At 26.0% G+C, this 20,585-nt stretch overlaps 1 protein-coding gene across 2 annotated transcripts in view; it reads left to right on the top strand.

Moving 5' to 3' along the window:
• The window catches only part of LOC107455275 (diaphanous related formin 1), a 46,396-nt gene that overhangs the window by 8,770 nt on the left and 17,041 nt on the right, over positions 1-20,585 (top strand). For both annotated transcript variants that reach the window (XM_043049155.2, XM_071180199.1), the window contains exons 5-18: positions 1,955-2,076; positions 2,839-2,907; positions 3,798-3,864; positions 5,086-5,219; positions 7,198-7,303; positions 9,565-9,675; positions 9,770-9,894; positions 11,757-11,873; positions 13,948-14,066; positions 14,254-14,420; positions 14,499-14,885; positions 15,111-15,225; positions 17,558-17,650; positions 17,783-17,979. In XM_043049155.2, coding sequence (XP_042905089.1) covers positions 1,955-2,076; positions 2,839-2,907; positions 3,798-3,864; positions 5,086-5,219; positions 7,198-7,303; positions 9,565-9,675; positions 9,770-9,894; positions 11,757-11,873; positions 13,948-14,066; positions 14,254-14,420; positions 14,499-14,885; positions 15,111-15,225; positions 17,558-17,650; positions 17,783-17,979 — 1,929 coding nt within the window. The remainder of the gene's footprint in view (positions 1-1,954; positions 2,077-2,838; positions 2,908-3,797; positions 3,865-5,085; positions 5,220-7,197; positions 7,304-9,564; positions 9,676-9,769; positions 9,895-11,756; positions 11,874-13,947; positions 14,067-14,253; positions 14,421-14,498; positions 14,886-15,110; positions 15,226-17,557; positions 17,651-17,782; positions 17,980-20,585) is intronic.

Here is a 20,585-nt window from a genome sequence, read left to right on the forward strand (position 1 = left end):
AACTGGAATTGTATTTTTGTAGTGGTAGATACACTACAGGTTGATCATCATCAACAAAACTAAATTCTCTTTAACTTTCAGCATTGTTAAAATAATTTTCTGCTGAATAATTTAAATTGCTGAAGAAGGTGTAGAGCCATCGATGTATGTTACTTTATTTTACTTGTGGAAGTCATTTTTAATATGGCAGAAAGGAATTGACAAACAATGAATTTTCTTGTCAATGTATATCATCTAGAATTGATAAAAATGCTCAAAAAATTTATGTATTGATGCATAAAATCTAATTTTTCTGGCAGATTGCCAGCATAACCAACACTGATAAAGAAATATTCAGTAGCATTTTGTACAACAATTTTTCTGTTTTCTACTTGGGTTTAAAAGAAATGCATACACACACATGAAGAAAAAGAATTTAAAAAAAAAAAATTGGTTTGATATTAGGGTGCAATTTACATGAAGTGTCTCTCTTCCAACATTTAATTTATTTTTCAGATCTTAAACAATTGGACTTGGACTTGTTCTTTGAAGTAAAAAGTATATTCAAGTTGATATGTTTTCAGCAGTCTTTATGAAAGGTCATGGTTAAAAACTAGATTTTCTGAAAAGAGTAATGCTTGATGGCTTGCATCTTAGTTTTGCTTGGATGAAAGAGCGCACATAAGCAATAGTTTTAAGACATAGTTTAGAGATCGACAAGAAATTTGTTATAGATTAACTGGTCATGTGGAAATGAACTAGTGATTTTAATAGCTTTCACTGTTGCATATTTTTCTGACCATTCTTGATATTTTAATGTCACACCTTGTATATATCAATAGAATTTATAATTTTTATCATTTTCAATGCTATGAATAAATATGTAACTCAATTTCACCATATTCAATTTGACTTTTTCCTTCAGTATGCTATTTTCAATTATATTATGTTTAGTAATTCAATATATTATTGCAAGATTTAATCGCTTTAGTGCAGTAGATATAATAAAAAATTATTGGTAAATATATTTCAAAAGTGCAAATATATTATGGAAACATTTATGGCATAGTTGACGCTTTTAGCTTTTCAGTTTACAAAACATAATATCAAGCAATATATTTATATTATTGATATGCTTTTATAGGAAAATATTGGAACCTGGGATGGTTGGTGGAAGATATAAAATGATATTTTGTTCATATTTTAATCTGATAGCGTAGGTTTTATGTTACTTTAGACACCTCAGGATTTACTGTTAAAATCTTTGTTTAAGTTTTATATTAGTTAACTCCAACCTGCATTTCAAATTTTGTAATTTGTGATAAAATATGACTGCAGGTGCAACTAATCATAAAAATGGCATTTAAGATTTTGACAACTCATAATAATTTTCAAATTATGGATTCTGAATAGCTACTAATTTCATACTGTAACCAGTTGTTTTCAAAGGTTGGAACTCAGGTGTTCTGGGTTCTGTTGTCTTCTTTTACTTTCTATCGCTGTTTGCTCTTCGATGTGGCGATGAGTCAAGTTAAGAATAATTTCAACAATAAATTTAATTAAGAAGTAAGAGAAAACAAACTACTTCAGCAGCCGAGTACATTGCTGCTTCCTAATCGTTTCATATTAAAAATCTCTCTCTTACATTTGTAAACAGACACAGTAGTTGTGGTGCTGCGCCACCTGCTGGACAAATCACTATTAAGGGGAAATGTTAACATTTCTATTCTTTAAAAACACACTCGAGGGCATTGATTTAGTAAGATTTTAAACTTTTATATTTTATCATATTTTTATTTTATATTTGAGACATTTTGTGCTGTTCCCTCATCGCGCCACCCATCATTGTGTTTTAACGATAAGATAGTTGGCTTTTTTGGAATGTTAAAAATGCCATATTTTAATTATCATTTTTGTCTTCTTTAATTTGTAATCAAGAGCATTAATTTTTTTCTTTTTCATTTTTTTCCAACAGAAAGGTAGATTAGACAGTCCTGCAGACTATATTTCATACCTAAGTAATTCAGACATGAGTGTTCATAAATTATTCCAGTGCTTAGAATCTCTTCGAATAGCTTTGACCAACAATACAGTAAGGTAATGTAAAAATTTCACTTATTAATGATCAATCTTTTATTTAAATGAAACTGGTGTACCACAGAAATTTTGTGTGAAAATAAACACAATTTTTCTTGACACTAAATGTCAAAACTAAACTCACTTATCTAGAAATGTTTTTCTATGGATTTCTTTTATTACTTACTAAGTTTGATATTTACGGGAAAATATAAGAATGAAAAGTATAAAATATGCAAATAAAATATTTTGCATGAATATTATGTATATAAAATATTATACATAAATATTATAAATATAAAATATTAAACAATTTTATATTGTCTATGCATTCTAGCTACTACATCTTTTGATGTTACAAGATATTCCAATCCATAGTTCGGTCAGTTTGGAAAAAGTAGGGTTATTAAGTATTTGAATGCAAAGATTTAAAATATCACAAATTAAATTTTTAAAGAAATGAAAGAATTTTGTCTTTTAATTTCCTGATCAGTAATTTGGACTATCATTGTTTTTTATGAAGACAATGACTTCAAAAATGATAAAACAATTAACTCTCCATTTATAAAAACATGAATGCATTTTTTTAAGATTGTTTTTAAAGCCAACACGCTCAGACTTTTTACGAAATGTTTACTCAATGCACACATTTTCAATGCAATTTTGTTTTCATATTTCGAAGTTTTGTTAATATTATACTTTTATCCAAAGCAGAAAGTTTTTATTATTGCCTTTTTATGTTATATAATTTATAATCATATTTAATTGTCTCTCTTTTTACAGTTGGGTACAAGAATTTGGAAGCCGTGGACTCGATAAGTTATTACAAATTTTGAATTCTTGTTATGGAAAGTAAGTCAATTATATTTATTTGCATAGCAAATTTTTAAATGGATGTGTTAAATTGAAATATTAAGGATTTTATCATATTTGGTTTTGATATTTTATTTTGTACTTTCAATAAAAGTTGCTTCAAATTAGCAAATGTTCACTAGTTAAACATTTTTGGAAATTATATTTATTTATAGTTAATTATTGTTCAAATTTTATTTTACTTAACTTTTAGTAATGCGATCATTGTTCAATAAAAATAATTTGTATTTAATGAATTTGAAGAATAAGCAGCTATAATTTGTTTGTGTTTCCAATGACAGTATCATTATTACTGAAAATAATAAATATATATATTGCTTCTAATGAGATAAAGAAATTATTTATTACTTGGCATTAAATTGTTTATGTATTCTATAAATCTCATTAGTATTAATACATTTTCCTCATTTTTATTTTTTGTCTGCTGAAAAGTCAGTTAGCATAGGATCTGTACAAGAAATTTTTATGAGGAATTACAAAACTGTATAGTATTGTATCCAGAATTAAAACAAATTTATCTGTATTTTTATTTATTTAATTAGAAAGATGAAAAGATGTATGTACTTTCATAAAGTAAAATTTTTGTTTAAGACAATTTTTCATTTGTTACAGTCTGACTTGTTTATTTAACTTGTTATTCTGATTTACCTATTGTACCAGCCATAACAAAAGGCTATAGCATTGCTGTGGCAAAAATATTCACAACATTTCTTTCTATTTGTATTTAAACTTAACATTTTTATTATATTGAAGTTCTTTATAACTTGTTCGCATTTTAAGTTTTTTTGTTTGTTTTGTATTTATATTTTTTTTTGTTAGCCATTTATAAGAAGACTTATTTTTTATTAATCTCTTTAATTTGATTTTAGGAGTGTAAAATATGAGCGTATTCAGCATGAATGTATCAAATGCCTGCGAGCATTAATGAACAATACTGTGAGTTGATAACTGTTTTATTTCTTTTAATTGTTTTAATGTTATAAAAAATTCAATAGTAAGCTTTAATCTAATATTTTGTTTCTACTTCAATTGCTTAATTTAGCATTATTTTACATTTAATCTGTTAGCTTTTTGTCGAGTAATTTTTCTTTCTAGATATATTTACAAATGTATCTACAGAGGAAATTTTTTTTGGATTACTTGGAGTGCTACATGTTTTAATTTTGTAGTTTTTTTCTAATTATTTATTGAAGTAAATTTATTAAATATAATTTAGATATTATTTTATTACATTATCGTCCACCCAGTGGCAGAATCGTGGCGACACGGCGACATTGTCGCAAAATGTTACAGAGCTCTTACAGAAAGATTTTTGTTATGTGATGTAAATTTTTTTTTCCACAGAAATTTGCGAAAGATTTCATTTTTTCGTCAGAATTATATTCAAAAGATGCCTTTTTTGCGCATCCGAGTGAAAAAAATGCTTTTTCTATTCTCATTTGAGAGCAATGATAAATAAAGATTAATGAAGTAAAAATTTTGGTTTTCTTTTCTGCATAAAATTTTTTTCTAATTTTTTTTAATGCGGTTATTACTTTTAATTTCCATTTCCTTTTAATATGATATTATTTATTACAACAACTGAATCTTGAAATGAAAACGTGCATTTAGTAACCCTTTTTCGAAGAGTCCGATTTACTGCTACGGATTTCACGATTTTTTAAAAAAACTTTTTAATTAGATAATGATTTTGCGAAAAAGTGTGTGATTAATTAGTGTGTTTTCCCCCTACAAAATGTGAGAATGTAGCCCATAATATTAGAATAAAAAGTATTACATATTTAATTAAAAATTTTTTTTGTTTGATCCAAAAAGTTTATTTGAAATTTTTTTTTTTTGAAGTTTATGCTTTTGTTACTTTAATTCAGTAACATGTATATTTGTTATTTTTAAAAGTATCTTGCAGAAAGATATTAGTATTAGAGAGGTATGTCGCAGAAAGCCCCAAAAAATTCTGCCACAGGGATCGTGCAAATATTAATGCATGAAACAAACTTAAAAAAAGACTTTTATAAATTTCTTAAATTGATTAATGTATGTATATCTTTTAATGAAAGTCTATTGAAGTAATTTTTTTATACTATATTTGCCTTTGTAACTTTAAATTCATTTTTGTATTAGTGATTTATATCTTACTATCTTGTTTCATCACTCTAGGCTGGCTTGAAACAAATCTTCCAACATTCTGATGCTCTCACTATCTTATCTCGCTCAATAGACCCATCTGTGCCAGTTATTATGACTGATGCTGTTAAACTCATGGCAGCTTTGTGTTTGATTCCCCCGAATGGGTATGTATAACTATTGATTGTTTAGTGTGACATCTAAACCAAATTGATGTTCATATCTCATTGTTCATCTTCACTAATTAAATGTTTTTTGTGCCTTTACAGCTTGTTTTAGGTTTCCAAAAAATGTAAATATATTTTAGTTAAATTGTCTTTTATTTTTTTTAATAAGTGCTAAACATAAAAAGAAAAGTCCTTAATGTAAGATACCAGTAAACATTATGCTGTTGCTTTCTATCTGTTGGTGCTCCAGTTTTTGCTGATTGCAAAAGCTGCACTTTCATTTCCATTTGTGACTTCAACCTCACATTTCTGGATTGCTTGATTTATGTGCCATGTTCAATTAAAATAATTTTGGCATTTGGGTAAACGTTACTGAAACCATCTTGCAGACCAAACATTATTAATAGATTGTTAAAAGCTGATAATCTAATGAAGATTGAAAGCTAATAAAGATTATTAAAAACTGAATATCTTCTAAGTATTCTTACTTTAAGAATTTAACATTTAATGAAAGGCAATTTTTTTTTATAGCTAAACTTGGTTAAATATGCTGAAAAATCTATCAAATGTATAGCAAACAGATGGAATAATAAATTCATTAATATTGTTAGTTTTTAGGTATTTATAAGTATAAGCTTATTTTTGGCAGTACAAAATGCAGAAGTTTCTGCCAGAAGAACTCATATTCAAAATTTCATGTAATTTATTTTGTATTTGAAGTTCATCACAATATATAAATTTTTGGAAATTGTTTATTTGGAAACACTTTTCGTAATAAAGTATTAAGATTATATATGAATATATACTCGAAATTTTGTCACTAAATCTGTGATAAATCTTAAAAAACTTGCATCTAGTAATTCAACCTCTTTATTCAACCTCTTTACCAATTTATTTTAACAGTATAATTTAAAATAGTATTATTTAAAAATCAGTAAAGTTTGTTTTTGTCTGTACTCATTGTGTATTAAATTAATATACTCATTGTGTATTAAATTAATATACTCATTGTGTATTCTTTTAAAAATGATTAATTTATTATCAATGTAATGAATATTGTTTTATCCTAATAAACCTAACCATATAAAATACTACAAACATAAAACAGTAAATATTGTTCAATGTATTCTCATTTCTTCATGATACTGAATCACAGTAGTGCTTTTCTGAGAACACATATTTCTTTTAATTAATGAAATTAATGATAAGTGTTCTCCTGTTTTACCTATATTCTGATAGTGATAATTCCTAGCTGAAATTCAATTTCATGTTGTTACATTTTGTACTATAAACTTTGTTAATGCCGTGGGTAACTACTGCAAAAAGCTAATTTTAAGTAACATGGGCAGTGAAAAATATAAAGATACATCTGAGTTAATATTTTAGTTTTGTTTATGCCATAGTTATAATTTTTATGGGTGAACTTATCATTGCAGGTTTATTTTTTATGAGCTGCAATGATACATTGGTTAAGGCACTAAGATCATCAGGGGTTTTGCAGGATGGCTTTGCTCTTATTTCTGTATAGCCTGTTCTTTTTCAAATTCTTTCAATTTTTAGAATAATATTGAATACATAAACAGTACAGTGTGATAAAAAAGTAAATCAATATTTAATCAAATAAATATTTAAAATCGGTGATAATTATCAAAATATAGCTACTCATTATTTATTTAATTTGTTCCCACTATTTTTAATATTTTTTTTTCCATCACCTGATAGAATATATAAGACTCATGGTAATAAAATGGCTAATCTTACAAATAGTAATATTAGGGGAAAACTTAAATCTTTATCTCAATCATAAATTTTCCTAGAATTCCAAATCTGTCCAGACTTTTCATCACTGGTGATTTGTCATAAGTTTTTAATTTTTTGTTTTAGCAAGTTTATTATTGTTTACATTGCTGTCTTTTTAATTTAAAATGGTAATATTATGTATTGATATTTTTACTAAAATAATACATTCTATTTAAAGACATGAAAAAGCACTTGAAGCTATAACCATCTGCGGAGAAATGGAAGAAAGGGAAAGATTTGCCCCTATTGTTCAAGGTCTAGAAACTAGGAATGAAACATTAAGGGTAACTTTTTTATTTTATTTTTTAATAGTTTTAATTTTATCCACCATTAATATTTGTAACTAAATAAGTATCAAAGTAATTAACTTTTTTATGCAAATAGTCTATATTGCTGAAAGAGTTGTGTAACAAAATATAAAACTGGTTAAATCTGGCAAATTGTTTTTGTATGTAACACTATCAAATTCGTATAAATAATCTCTTGATAATAGTTATAAATAGATACAGTAGGGAACCGATTATCCGGAACGATCGGGACCATCGCTATTTTGGATAACTGATTTTTCCGGTTTTCTGAATCGCTACAAAAAGCCGTTTTTTTATTGTTAAACCCAACTAAAAAAAATAAAAAAATTTTTGGAAATAATCTTAAAAAGAAGAAAAAACGATGAAGTAATACACTAATGATTATTTCCAAAATGATGGTAAGGTAAACATCTTTCAAAAAAGAAAGAAAAATCCTAAAATGTTATGAAGAAATTTTTTTTTTTTTAAAAAATATGGCGGGAAAATTTATCGAATTTCGTTCCGTTTTTTTGGTTTTCCTGTTTTTTGATTTCCGGATAACGGGTTCTGTACTGTATTTCAATTATCTAATTATTAAAGTCTGTCACCAAGCTTATGTCATGCTTAAAAACAATTATATAGTTATTCTGAAATTTAATTTAAATATTTATAATATCCAGAGATGCCAACGGCTCCGGACACGCCAAAGTAATTTAAAAAATGGTAAATAACTACAAACTAAAATGTGCAAATTTTTGACTAATTTTGCTTACTTTTTAAAAGGTTTAGCATGACTTAATAATAATAAAGTGGCAAATTATATAAGCCGTCGAATTATTTAAAAATAGTGGTGGATAAAAACCTACTAAATTGAATTTATTAAACCAAGAATCACAATTAATAAGCTACCAGTCTAAAATATTTATTTGCTATCCGGAGCAAGTTGGCATCTATGAATATCTCTGCTTAGTAGAGCTGAGACACTGTAAATCGCATGGTGCTAAATTTTGAAACCTTCCATATTTTTTAGGATTAAGATCATTGACATTCTAAAATTTGGAATATTTCAAACTTTTATTAAATGCTAAGATTGACAAAAATAATTAAAATGAAATAAAAATAAAAATTTGTATGGAATGTTTTTAAATTAATAGATTGAGATATATTTTAATTCTAATTTATTATAATTTTGTACACTTTAAATTTTGTACACTTTTTGATATAATGGATTTTTTTTTTCAATTTCACTAGTCAACAATTTTAATTAATTTTGAAATTTAAAATTATTCTTTATTTTAAGCATTTTTATATGCTTATAGTGTTTCTAATTTTGTCTTGTATAATTTCTTTTTATCCTCTTATGAAACATTTAATTTTTGAAGATGTAGTTAAAAAAAAAGTGTCCCATTACATTATTTATGTCTTACTAAGTCAGTTCCCTTTACATTCAGTTACTCTTGCACCACAATTTAAAGAATTTGTTAGTACTGAGCATTCTATCTGTTAAATTGGGAGTTGTGTAAAAAAGAGTTAAAGAAAAAGAAAAAAATTATCAGTGTTGACAGTTCTAAGGAGCAATATCATAAAAATGTCCGCAACTAAAAATCATGCTCTTTTTAATCAGCTGTTAAAAGTACAGTGAACAATTATATAATAATTCATTTGAAATTTTAAAGTATGTGCTGAATAATGTTCGGCCGATTCCTCAGTTCCTTGATTTCTCGAAGAAGTATTTTTCTTTTACTATATGATGAAGAAAAAAATGAAGCACATTTGTGCAATTCGAAAGGAAATCATGTTTTTGATGTTTTTAAATTGCAAATTGTCGATGTGTGTGATATTAGTAAAATGTTAGGGTTTTTTACTACATCCAGCTGATGTTTTTTCATGCTCTTTTCGTTATTTAACATTTGTAACTGTGGGAATTTATACTAAAGTGTAAAATGCTTAGCTTTTCACTGAAGGAAAACATTATTATTTCTGACAGTATGTCTTGTTTCTCAAAGTAAAATTTTTTTTTGCTAAACCAAATAAGTGCCCAATATTATTACTCATCGATAAATATGAGGTTTGGGCTATACTTCCCCACAATATAATTATTTAAAGTAACAAAAGGTATGGAATCATTTTAATTTATAAATTTTTTTAAATTTTAATTTCAATGATGAGTTTCCAGAAAATCAAGGATTTTAAAATCTTTTCAGTTTGAAAAGTTTTTGACTTAGTTTTTTTAATAGATTTTTATTTCTCATTCATAGATAGCCTGTATACAGCTAATAAATGCTTTAGTAACTTCTCCAGATGACCTGGATTTCCGTTTGCATTTAAGGAATGAGTTCATGAGATCAGGCCTAATTGATGTTTTGGAAGTGAGTAGTGTTACGTTGTTTATATTTTATTTTTCTTAGTGTTATCCTCTTACAATCATTATAAAATTGTCTTTTTTAAATTTTTTTTTGTTAGAACTTGCAAGCCGAAGGAAATCAAACTGCTGAGCTGAGTATTCAATTGAAAATTTTTCAAGACCATAAGGAAGAAGATTTTGATGAATTCTCTCAGCGATATGAAAATGTTCGATTAGAATTAGAGTATCCTTTTTTGCGTAGAATTTTTTTTTACAGCTTAAATAAATGTTTGATTAAGAGTTTAAAATAAAAGCATGCTAAAATAGAGATAAAATATTTACTATAATTTAAAAGTTAATGTTTCATTTATTTATCCTCTCAAAAAATAACAATTCCTTAAATTGTTGTTTTCTGTGTGAATGTAATCAAGTGGAAATCAGGTCGGCAAATGGTTTTCCTGTATCTGCTTAAAAATTTACACAAAATTCAATAACCATGACAAGGTTTTGACTGCAAATAACTCTTATTAACCTTCTACCACCAAGGCATTTTAAAGTTAAGAAAAGAGTTCATAGCAGTAATCAATAGATATTACCAAATCTTTGGTTTTTTACTCCTGCTTGGCAAAATATTTTCTTATTACTAAACATTTGGATCTAAAGTCAGGAGGATTTATACTTTTAAGGGTCTCTAAGTCTTGGTTGCACTTTTCTTTCCATTTTTCCAAATTTATAATTAAAAAATCTTTTTCATTTGAGTAATTAAAAAATTGATTTATAATTACTCTATTCCTTATATTTTATTTTCAACATGTTATTTTATGTGATATTTGTACCAACACCTGTTGAAATGATTTGCACTAAAATTGCAAGAAATGTAATTATTCATAAGTTAAACCATCCTGATATTCTCAACAAAGAATTATTGAACATTTTATTCATTAATGTATAAAAGAGTATTTTTATTAGTAAACTGATGTTTTTCTTGCTCAAAGATTTTCTAACCTTAACATCATTAAGCATCAACATTTAAATATTAAAAGTTTATAATTTTTCTTAGAGTAGCTGCTTATCTTTATGATTTCAATCAATCCATGAGTTAAACTACAAAGTATATCTAAACATTTTTGGAAAACCCATCTACAAAATATCACAAGAAAGCATTAGACACAGCAAAGAATAGAACTTAGAAACATTCAACTAAGAAAGCATTAGACACAGCTAAGAATAGAACTTAGAAACATTCAACTAAGAAAGCATTAGACACAGGCTATGTCTGATAAACATAGACCAATCATAGTATATATATTAGAATAGGTGGTACTCAAAAATGTTAGTTTTTTTCTTTGGAAGTGTGCCACTTTTAGTTTACTTTCTAGAAAGGGTGCAATCCTGAATTAGTTAAATTCGTAAAATGATATTGAACTAAGCCTCCTTGAATAAATATATTTCTTTAATGTTGCTGATTATTAATATTAAGATATCATGAACTTTATTTACTAAGTATTTGACTGGTCTTATTCTTTTTTTTTTGCAAGCTTTTTTTAAAAATATGTTTTGTATGAATTTTAGCTAATGTTTCACTTTAAAAGCTCACATACTAAATGATGTTAGTTAGAAAGAATTTTATAAGTTAAATATTAAACATTTGAAGGAACTAAGGAAATTTTTGTTAATTAACAAAATGTTTTACTTTTTGAATTAGTAAGAAAAGTGAAATGTTAAATTGTTTATGTTCTTAATTATTAACATTCTGGAAATATTGAAAAAAAAAATGCTAGAAAAGTATCACAGAAATAAAAAAGGAGCTTTTATATTATTTTATTACCACAATTAAATTACTCTTTGAATTCAAACACTTATTTTAAAATAAAAATTTAAGTTATGTTTATCCATATTTAAAGTATTGAATTTACCATGAAATATAAGGATTTTTTGTTCTTATCTGAATTTACAATATTAAGTTTGCACTGAATTTTCTTATTAATTAAGGAATTTTTGTTATTAATTATTGGTAAAAAATAAATAAATTATATAGAATGTACAGACTTCCAATTTTTTTCATTGTGAAATTATTTGTCTGTTTAGATCTTAACTTAAAAATAGAGATATGACTGATTGCTATGAATTACTAAGGCAATCAATTTCAGATACTCCGGCAGAAAGTGAATTCTTATCAATTTTACAACATTTGCTTTGTATTCGGGATGACATTACTGTAAGGTAAGTTAATAATTATATATAATTTTAAATTTTCAGAAGTATTCCAGTTAGTGTAGTTCTCAATACATGGAAGAATTCCTGATATTTATGTTGAATAGTCAGAAGTTTAGAAAAAAAAGTATTTGATTTTTTAAACGATTCTTACAAATATGTTTTTCACATATAAACCTACCATTATAGGGTTAAAATACCATTAATTGGAGTATAGTCTTAAAAAAATTCTGAGAGAAATCTGAGGACTCCCTTTTTAGATAAGGCTCATCAATATGTTAAAGTTAAGATATTTCGAATTTTGCAATTGTGTAAATGTATATAGTGTTTGATATGTAAAAATAATTGTCGAATTGGTAACATAAAAAAGGTAGAAAAAGTCACAAAAAAATTATAATTATTATAATTAATTAAAAAAAACTGAATATTTATTTATTATAAAAGCTTTTTTAAATAGTTATACTAATTTATTATGTAATTTATAGTAATATTATATGAATTGTTTTTTTTTAACATAATGTAACTCAACATAATGTAATAAAAATTTAGGTTTTAGTTTTGTAATACTTTCAAAGCTAGTTTCTTTTTGGATTTCTAAACTTTACTTAAACAATTTATTTTTTAAAATTATATTACTTATAAAATAATATTTTTATTCTTAAAATATTTACATAGTAATATATCAGTTGTTTTTTTTAACATAATTTATCTCAACATAATTTAATAAAAATGTTAAGTTTTAGTTTTGTTATACTTTTAAAACTAGTTTCTTTTTGGATTTGTAAACTTTACTTGATCAATTTATTTTTTAAATTATATTACTTGTAAAATAATACTCTTATTCTTAAAATAATTACTCTCACTCATAATTTCTTAACTATGAATAATGTGATTTAATAAATTCTTAATCATAGGCAAAGAATAAATAGCTATAAGAATTATGAAATGATGAAATTTAGAAATAATGATTTATCTATTTGAATATCTCAATGTAATTTGTAATTCTCAATATGGTACTATCCCTGCTAACTTCTAAAGTGTGTTCTTGACTAAAATATTTGAGATACATTCCCCCCCCCCTCCAAATTCTATAAATGCAACATATTATACAATAATTTCATTAAAATTTTTTTGCTGTTATTTTAAGGATAATCTTTTAGACAGTAATGACAAGTTAATAGGTATAATCAAACTTAATGGCTGAGTATCTCCATAAATATTCAAAATGGCTGTTCGTAGCTTTTTTTCAGAACATGAATACATTTTGAATTTACTGTAATGTAATCACTTTTACATTTATTACTCAAATCTAGATAAAATTTTTATTCAGCAGTAAAGAGATTCAACTTTCCTTAGGTAAACTGAAGAATTACAAATGGTATTTATTATTTTTTTTATATATATTCAGTAACTAATTAATAATTTTTCTCCTTTGAAATATGCTCCATTGAATCTAGTGGCCAAATTTTAAATTTCTAACCTGTAGGTATTTTTAAATCTGGAACTTTGATGAAAATGTTTTAAAGGTAGAGCCTTAAAATTTGTTGAGAAGGTTGAATGAAACATGTTTCAATGAATAAAAATTATTTATTAATTTCTGAATTATAAAGAAATTGTGTTTTTATAATTCATAATAAGTTAGCATGGAAGAAGTTGAATCTTATTTAAGCCTGAGGGGGACTCTTAAAGTTAACTTTTAACCAAATTAATATATTGTTTAACGAAACTAATATACAATTTTAAATTATTCAACTTATAATGAACTTTTTTTTTCGTTACACAGTTATTGAAAAAAACTTAAATTTTACACAGACATATGCTTTCAATTATTGATGTTTCAATTAAGAATTCTGAGAATTCTTCAGCATGCCTTTACAGAAACAAGTAAAGCAGTTGTATTTGTTCATTCAATGTGCTGTTTAATATTTTAGCTGTTCTATCTTGTGTTATTATTCATTTTATTGTGTTATTAAAATCTTTGAGTAGCTATTTCAATGAATCATATTAGATAGTTATGTGGAGCAATATTTTTTTGTGTTTTACAAGAATAAACAAAATATTGAATTAAGTTATTTTCTTTTAGGTCTGCATATTATAGATTAATAGAAGAATGTGTTTCACAAATTATATTACACAAAAGTGGCTGTGATCCAGATTTCAGACACACAAAGCGTTTTAAAATTGATGTTGAACCTTTAATAGGTAAGATATAAAGTAGTATTTTTTTTTTTTTTTTNTTTTTTTTTTTTTTTTTTGGTTTGTAATGTTTATTATTTTAAAAAATAAATCAAATAATTAAAAATCATAAAATTCTCTATTTTTTTTTTGATAAGTGAAAATATATGTATGTATATAAAATTATTCGTTGCATTTATTTTTTTTATTACAGAAACCATAATTGACAAATCAAAACAGGAAGAAGATCGGGTTGGCGAAGAGCTTAGCAAAAAACTTGAAGATGCACTTACTGCAAAACAAGAATCTGAAGCCAAATTATCACAAATTGAGAATAAATTACGGGAATATGAAGCAATTATTTCTGAAGTTCGTAAAGGAGTAAGTTTATATCAAACTTGCACTTTTTTAAAAGTGATTACCAATACTTAAATTTTTATGATGAACACTCTGTTTTAGGGCAAATTACCTCAACTACCAGAAGGATTTAATCCAATGGGTGGATCTTTTATTCCTCCACCACCTCCGCCTCCTGGAGGTGGTCCTCCACCACCACCACCTATGCCTGGCAGTGGAATACCTCCTCCCCCTCCAATGCCAGGAATGGGTCCTCCCCCACCTCCTCCCATGCCTGGAATGGGTCCGCCACCACCACCTCCTCCTCCAGGTATGGGTGGTCCTCCTCCTCCACCACCTCCTCCTGGAATGGGCGGAATGAGATTTCCACCTCCTCCACCTGGTGGTCTTTCCCCTAATCCACCGCCAACTAATGTTTTGCCTCATGGAATGCAACCCAAGAAGAAATATGTTTTAGACACTCCATTAAAACGAGTAAACTGGAAAAAGGTAAAGCTAAAAATTTGTTTGATTTAGTGATTAATAATAAATTATTGGTATGATAAATTGTTACATTTATGGCGTGTTAAGTAAAATGGAAATTTTTTCTTGGGCTAACAGGGCTTTTTATAGTATTTTTGTTTGCTAAATAAATCTCAGATTTTTTTGATTTTTTTTTTGATATTCCTTTTTTTTTTGCTGTCGTAAACTGATATTTTTCTGTTTCAATTGTAGATTCATCCACAGAAGTTATCAGAAAAAGCTTTTTGGGTATCAGTTCATGAAGAAAAGCTTGCTAGTGAAGATATTTTTGAAATGCTGTCCTCCAAATTTTCTTCTAAGCCTCAAGGTGAAAATTTTTTGTTAAATATTTTTGGTCAAAATATTTATAAATGTGTCTAACGAGTGTTTATATGCTAGTTAATATTCACTACTTTTTGCAAAAATAATTAAATTACACTAAAAGTATCAGCATTTAATTTAATTTTATATTATTATTATCATTGTGAAAACTGTTTAAGGCACTTGAACATTGAGTGCAGAAAGGAATCTTTATAGGTTTTATCTAAAAGGTTCTTAGTAAAATAAATGTATAAAAAAAATCTAAAAATTATTTTAAATGGTTGAGATTCACATTCTTAAATATGTATTATGATTTTTTCTAAATGCTAAATTCTGTAAAAAAATTTTAAATAATGATATTGATTTTTTCTCCATCAGAAGACTAAGTATTCTTAAAATAAAACTCAGGATAAGTTCGACTCAAGGATGTGAGATTGTTTATAGCATGCATTTCTTTGAATTGTATCAATACTGCTTATGATCTTTGCTTTGTTAAGTAAAGTCAAACTTTGTAATATTTTTCCACGCATGAGAAAAGAAATTTTTTAGACAAAAAAATTTAGTTCTAGACTTCCTTTTACATGAAATATTCTTGCTGCTTGTATGTTAGTTTTTTAAAATGCTTTCTTGAAAATCAGTTTTCATGCTGCCAGACAATTGCGTGACAAGTCCTTGTCCCCACTAACAGCAATTTCACCGAGAGCTTCTCTCTTGATTAATTTTATGAATCACTTATTGTCACCACAATAAGAAGGAGATAATGTTTTAAATCCATTTATAAAAAATACATCTTTGTTGTATGTCGGTACTTATTGTGGGTTTTGTAGTGGTGACTGACTGATAGTTTCATGGAGAGCTCATCTCATGATTTCCAGACAGTAGCGTCTTCTTGATTAATTTTATGAATCACTTATTGTCCTAACAATAAGAAAGACATAAAATGTGAGAACCATTTAAATAAAAACCTACTTTGTTAATGATATTGTATGTTGACTGCATTGTAGTGGTCTCCCAAAACTTATTCCTGGCTAAGCACATTGTAAGCAACCATGCAATTATAATATTCTAAAGAATTTCTTTACAAAATGATTGAATAAAACATGTAATGGATCCTGAAGAAATTGATACTGATAAAGGGTTTCGAACAATTTTGGTATTTTTCGTCTCCAAGAAAAATCAGAAAAAAATAAATAAGGTGATATATTCGACTGCTATGTCAGAAGATAAACAAGTTGAAATGAAAAAAAAGTATCTCCAAAGATCTCAAATAAAGATAAAACATTGTAAGGAAATCTATTGAATTTAAAACTATTTCAAATTCAGAAAACCTGGTTTAGCAGGAAAAAAATTAAAAATATGTAATGTATTATATTGATTATTATTATATTGATGAAAATTGTTAGTTAAAATCGAGTAAGTTATTGATGATAAAATATTAATAGAAAATAGAGTCTCATTATTTTCCAGTTCTTCAAGTGCAGATATCCTATATTACTTTTAAAAGTCCAATGCATTTATTACTTCACTTAAAAGGTTAAAAATGCCAGTTTTTCATGCTTTAAGTATTTTTGTGTCACCTTCCCAGTTTATGATATTAAGGTTTGATTTACATAAAAAAATTAAAAACAAGAAAGGTTTAAACTATTATAAACTTATGAAATGTTTGCATTAATTCTTTGAATTTTGTTTTTCATGACTGAAACCTTTAAAAACTCCAAGTTTTTAAAAAGATCAATTTTTGCTGTGCTTATACAAACATAATTTATTATTAAAATTCCGTCAATACAAAGATTATTTGGTATGTTTTCACTCTAACGTACTACTGTGCTTTGTATCTGTTCTTAATATTAATTATAAAATGGCAGTTATGATAATCAAAATACTAAAATGCTTTTTGTTAAAATATTTTAGTATTTTGATGTAGTATGGTTAGTATATTATTTTAAGTGCCATTGATTAAATGCCAAACCCAAGTTTTATAATTGACATGAATTTTATAAGTATTAAAAATTTATTTTTTTCTAATTGCAATTTGATTAAGTTTCGTATATAATCTATACTCAAGCTTTAAGTAATCTAAAGCTTGATGTGTATTATATAATCTACTATTATGTATCAACTACTATTATATATGATCTATATATTATGTAATCTACACTTTTTATAAGCAATATAATCCGTAATCAAGCTTTATATACTTGGGAAAAACAAAATTCAATGCTCTTTTTCGGTAAAGATATGTTTTAAAAACCTTTTTATTTTATTTTGAATCTTATATTTTAGCTGTATTTTTTCCCCTCATTTTCCTTTATTAATTTCTTTTTCTTTCATTTTTAAAGTTAAAAAAGATACAAATAAACCTGATGAGAAGAAACCAGCTAAAAAAGTAAAAGAATTGAAAGTTTTAGATGCCAAATCTGCACAAAATTTAAGTAAGTGTGAAGAAAATTGAGTTTCAATTTTTATATTGAACAATACAACTTTTACGTTTGTTCAGTTTATTTTTTATAATTTTAAAAATATTGCTTATAGCTGTTTAATTTTTATTTTAACTTTTATTTTAGTGATTCTACTGGGATCTGTTAAAATATCTACAAATGACATGGTAAAATACATATTGCATGTTGATGAGGAACAACTAACTGATGCCATGTTACAACAGTTAATACGGTACATGCCGGAACCAGAACAGCTAGCAAGATTAGAACAATTTAAAGATCAGTATAATGATTTAGCAGAAGCTGAACAATTTGCCGTCACAGTATGTATATTTATAGAAATATATATTTAATTAAAAAAAATAGATAATAAATTGATCTGATAATTTAAAATGTAAAGTTGTAAAGAAACAAATTTTATCTGTTTTTGATTGCCACCTTGCATGCTCAATGCGTATTTTGACAAAATTGAATAGCTGAAGAATGATTGGAAACTCATAAGTGAAATTTCATTTGAGTTTGCTCTGCCTTTATTTCTTTCATGTAATGGTGTATAGTTCAGAAGTACTAACTATTACAGGTTCTTCGTAATTGTTACCATTTTGTGTTCTTGAGGTGGTCGATGGTCTTACCGTCAAGATATAAAAGTTATGGTTTCTGAGAATTTTTTTAATGATCTGTTAAAAATATTTTTTTTCACCTTAACTGTCAAGCTTTACTAAGTTTTGTTGTTTGCAGCCAACATTCTTAAAAAAGTAACACTAAATTTTTTATTTAGTTGAAAATTCATGCACTATATTATTAATATTACGTACATAACTATGTATAATTGAGTAGAATAAGCACCTTGAAATTTAGAGAGGTAGATATTTTCAGCTTTCAGTATGTATCTGGCCAGTTGGCCGGATATTTTGATTATCAGGCAGTATTATCTGGCCCAAAATAAATAGTTATGTAACATAAGAAGCTTTGACTAATTATTTCATTTTATTTATCTAAATTCTCCTTCGTAATTTCTTATTCAAAATTAACTGCTTTCTGGCCCTTAATTATTCACTTCCTCTTTCTATTTTTGGATTCAAGAATAGATGAATTAACATTTTAAAGTTTACCCTTTACTAACTGTGAGAACCACATTATTCCCTCGACCTATTTAATGGACCAATTGTAATTACTAATATCCCCTTTTTTCTGTGTGATTTAAAAGCTCATCGGGACTTATTTTCAAAATTTTCCCTTACTTATGAGAGAAAGCACTTTGATTTTGGATTATTCCATTCATTTTCTTGCTCTCATACAATGATTACTTTGTAAAAATCTTTATTTTGCTTCAACCCATTGATCTCTCCTGCTGAGCCATGCTGCTTTTTCATTTATCTAAATATAAAGTAATATTTAATAAATAACTCAGATTTATGCTGGAAATTGCAATTTTATACTGATATTTCTTTCTCTTGAAGAAACTTTCAAATATTCTACAATTATGATTGTTACAAAACAATGAAATTATGCTGGGCAGTCCTGNAAATATCTCCCTCAGTACCCCGATGGTTTTGTATAGAGGTCCAGGAAAAACAAGATACATTCAAAAGAATAAACAAATTACGAAAAGAAAATCAATAAAAATCATCAGAAAATTAAAAACTCACAGTCACAGGTCAAGAATCAACTTCAAAAGCAAGCTATGTAATCAACCACTGATATAAATGTTTTCACACATGTTGCTTTAAAAGTTTGAAAATCATATTGTAGTATTTTTAGTATATAAATAAATTAATTAATATGTATAGTTTCATCTATATATGTAGGCACAGCATAACTATATGTATTTTAAGATGATACCATTGTGATTTTCATAAGGAAGTAAAATTAAAAATCTTATAAAATAAAGATTTAGTCATTTATGATTGTAATTTTATTAATTTTTCAAATTTCATTTTGAATAGAAATCAGCTTAGTTGGCAGCTATTGCAGCACACAAATATTGCAATAAAGTAATGGTCTCCGAGAAAGTTATTTAGTAATATTGCAATGAAACAAGTTACTGAGACTGATGTCAAATATGACAGAGACCAAATTGATTCAAATAATATTTTTGTATATTTTTTTTATAAATCTTGCATATATGATATTTGAAAATTAAATTTCAAATGGGTCAAATAATATATTTTAATGATCTTTGTCAATTATTAGCATTATTAATATTTCGTTATTTAAAATATACATTGACTTGAAATTAAAAGCTTATTTAAAGAAAAATAGATGAAAATATATACAAAATTAAAATATAGTCTAATCTTATACTTTTAAATATTAATACTAAGATAAAATAAAAGATACTGTTCCCTGATACTGGATATTCGACTTGAAGTGTATGCTGCATTTGGCCTGTTTAAGGTCCTTTTCATCCCCATTGAAATTGGTGTAATTTGAATTTTGTTAATTTTATATGTATTCTTGTACTTTTGTTTACGAATAACTAGAATGAAAAGTTGACTTCCAAATACGACAAAAAACATCTCTTCTAAAAGAATTTTTTTTTTTTTTAAAAATTTTTATTCCCAAGAAGCCAATTAGAACATTGTTTCTCTCCTAAAACTTTTCAGTTGTAAAATTTTTGTGCCTTTTTTTTGATAAATCTAGCAAGAAAAGGAAAGAGTTGTTAATTTCAGATTAACTTCATTGTCAATAATTTTAGACCTAATAAATGAATATATATATATACATAATAAATACAAGAAAACACGAAGAAAGTTAAGAAAGACAATAAGTTTCATTTATTGAGCTTAAGCTGCAAGTCTCTATTTTTTCATATGTCTATTATTTTTCTTTGTTTTATTCTTCATTTTGAACTTGTCTAATGAGTNAAATATGCATACATACACACTCAAAAACTATTCCATGAATAAAAGTTAGTCAAATAAAACTT

Source organism: Parasteatoda tepidariorum, chromosome 4 (assembly GCF_043381705.1).
Source record: "Parasteatoda tepidariorum isolate YZ-2023 chromosome 4, CAS_Ptep_4.0, whole genome shotgun sequence".
In the NCBI taxonomy this organism is placed as follows: domain Eukaryota; kingdom Metazoa; phylum Arthropoda; class Arachnida; order Araneae; family Theridiidae; genus Parasteatoda; species Parasteatoda tepidariorum.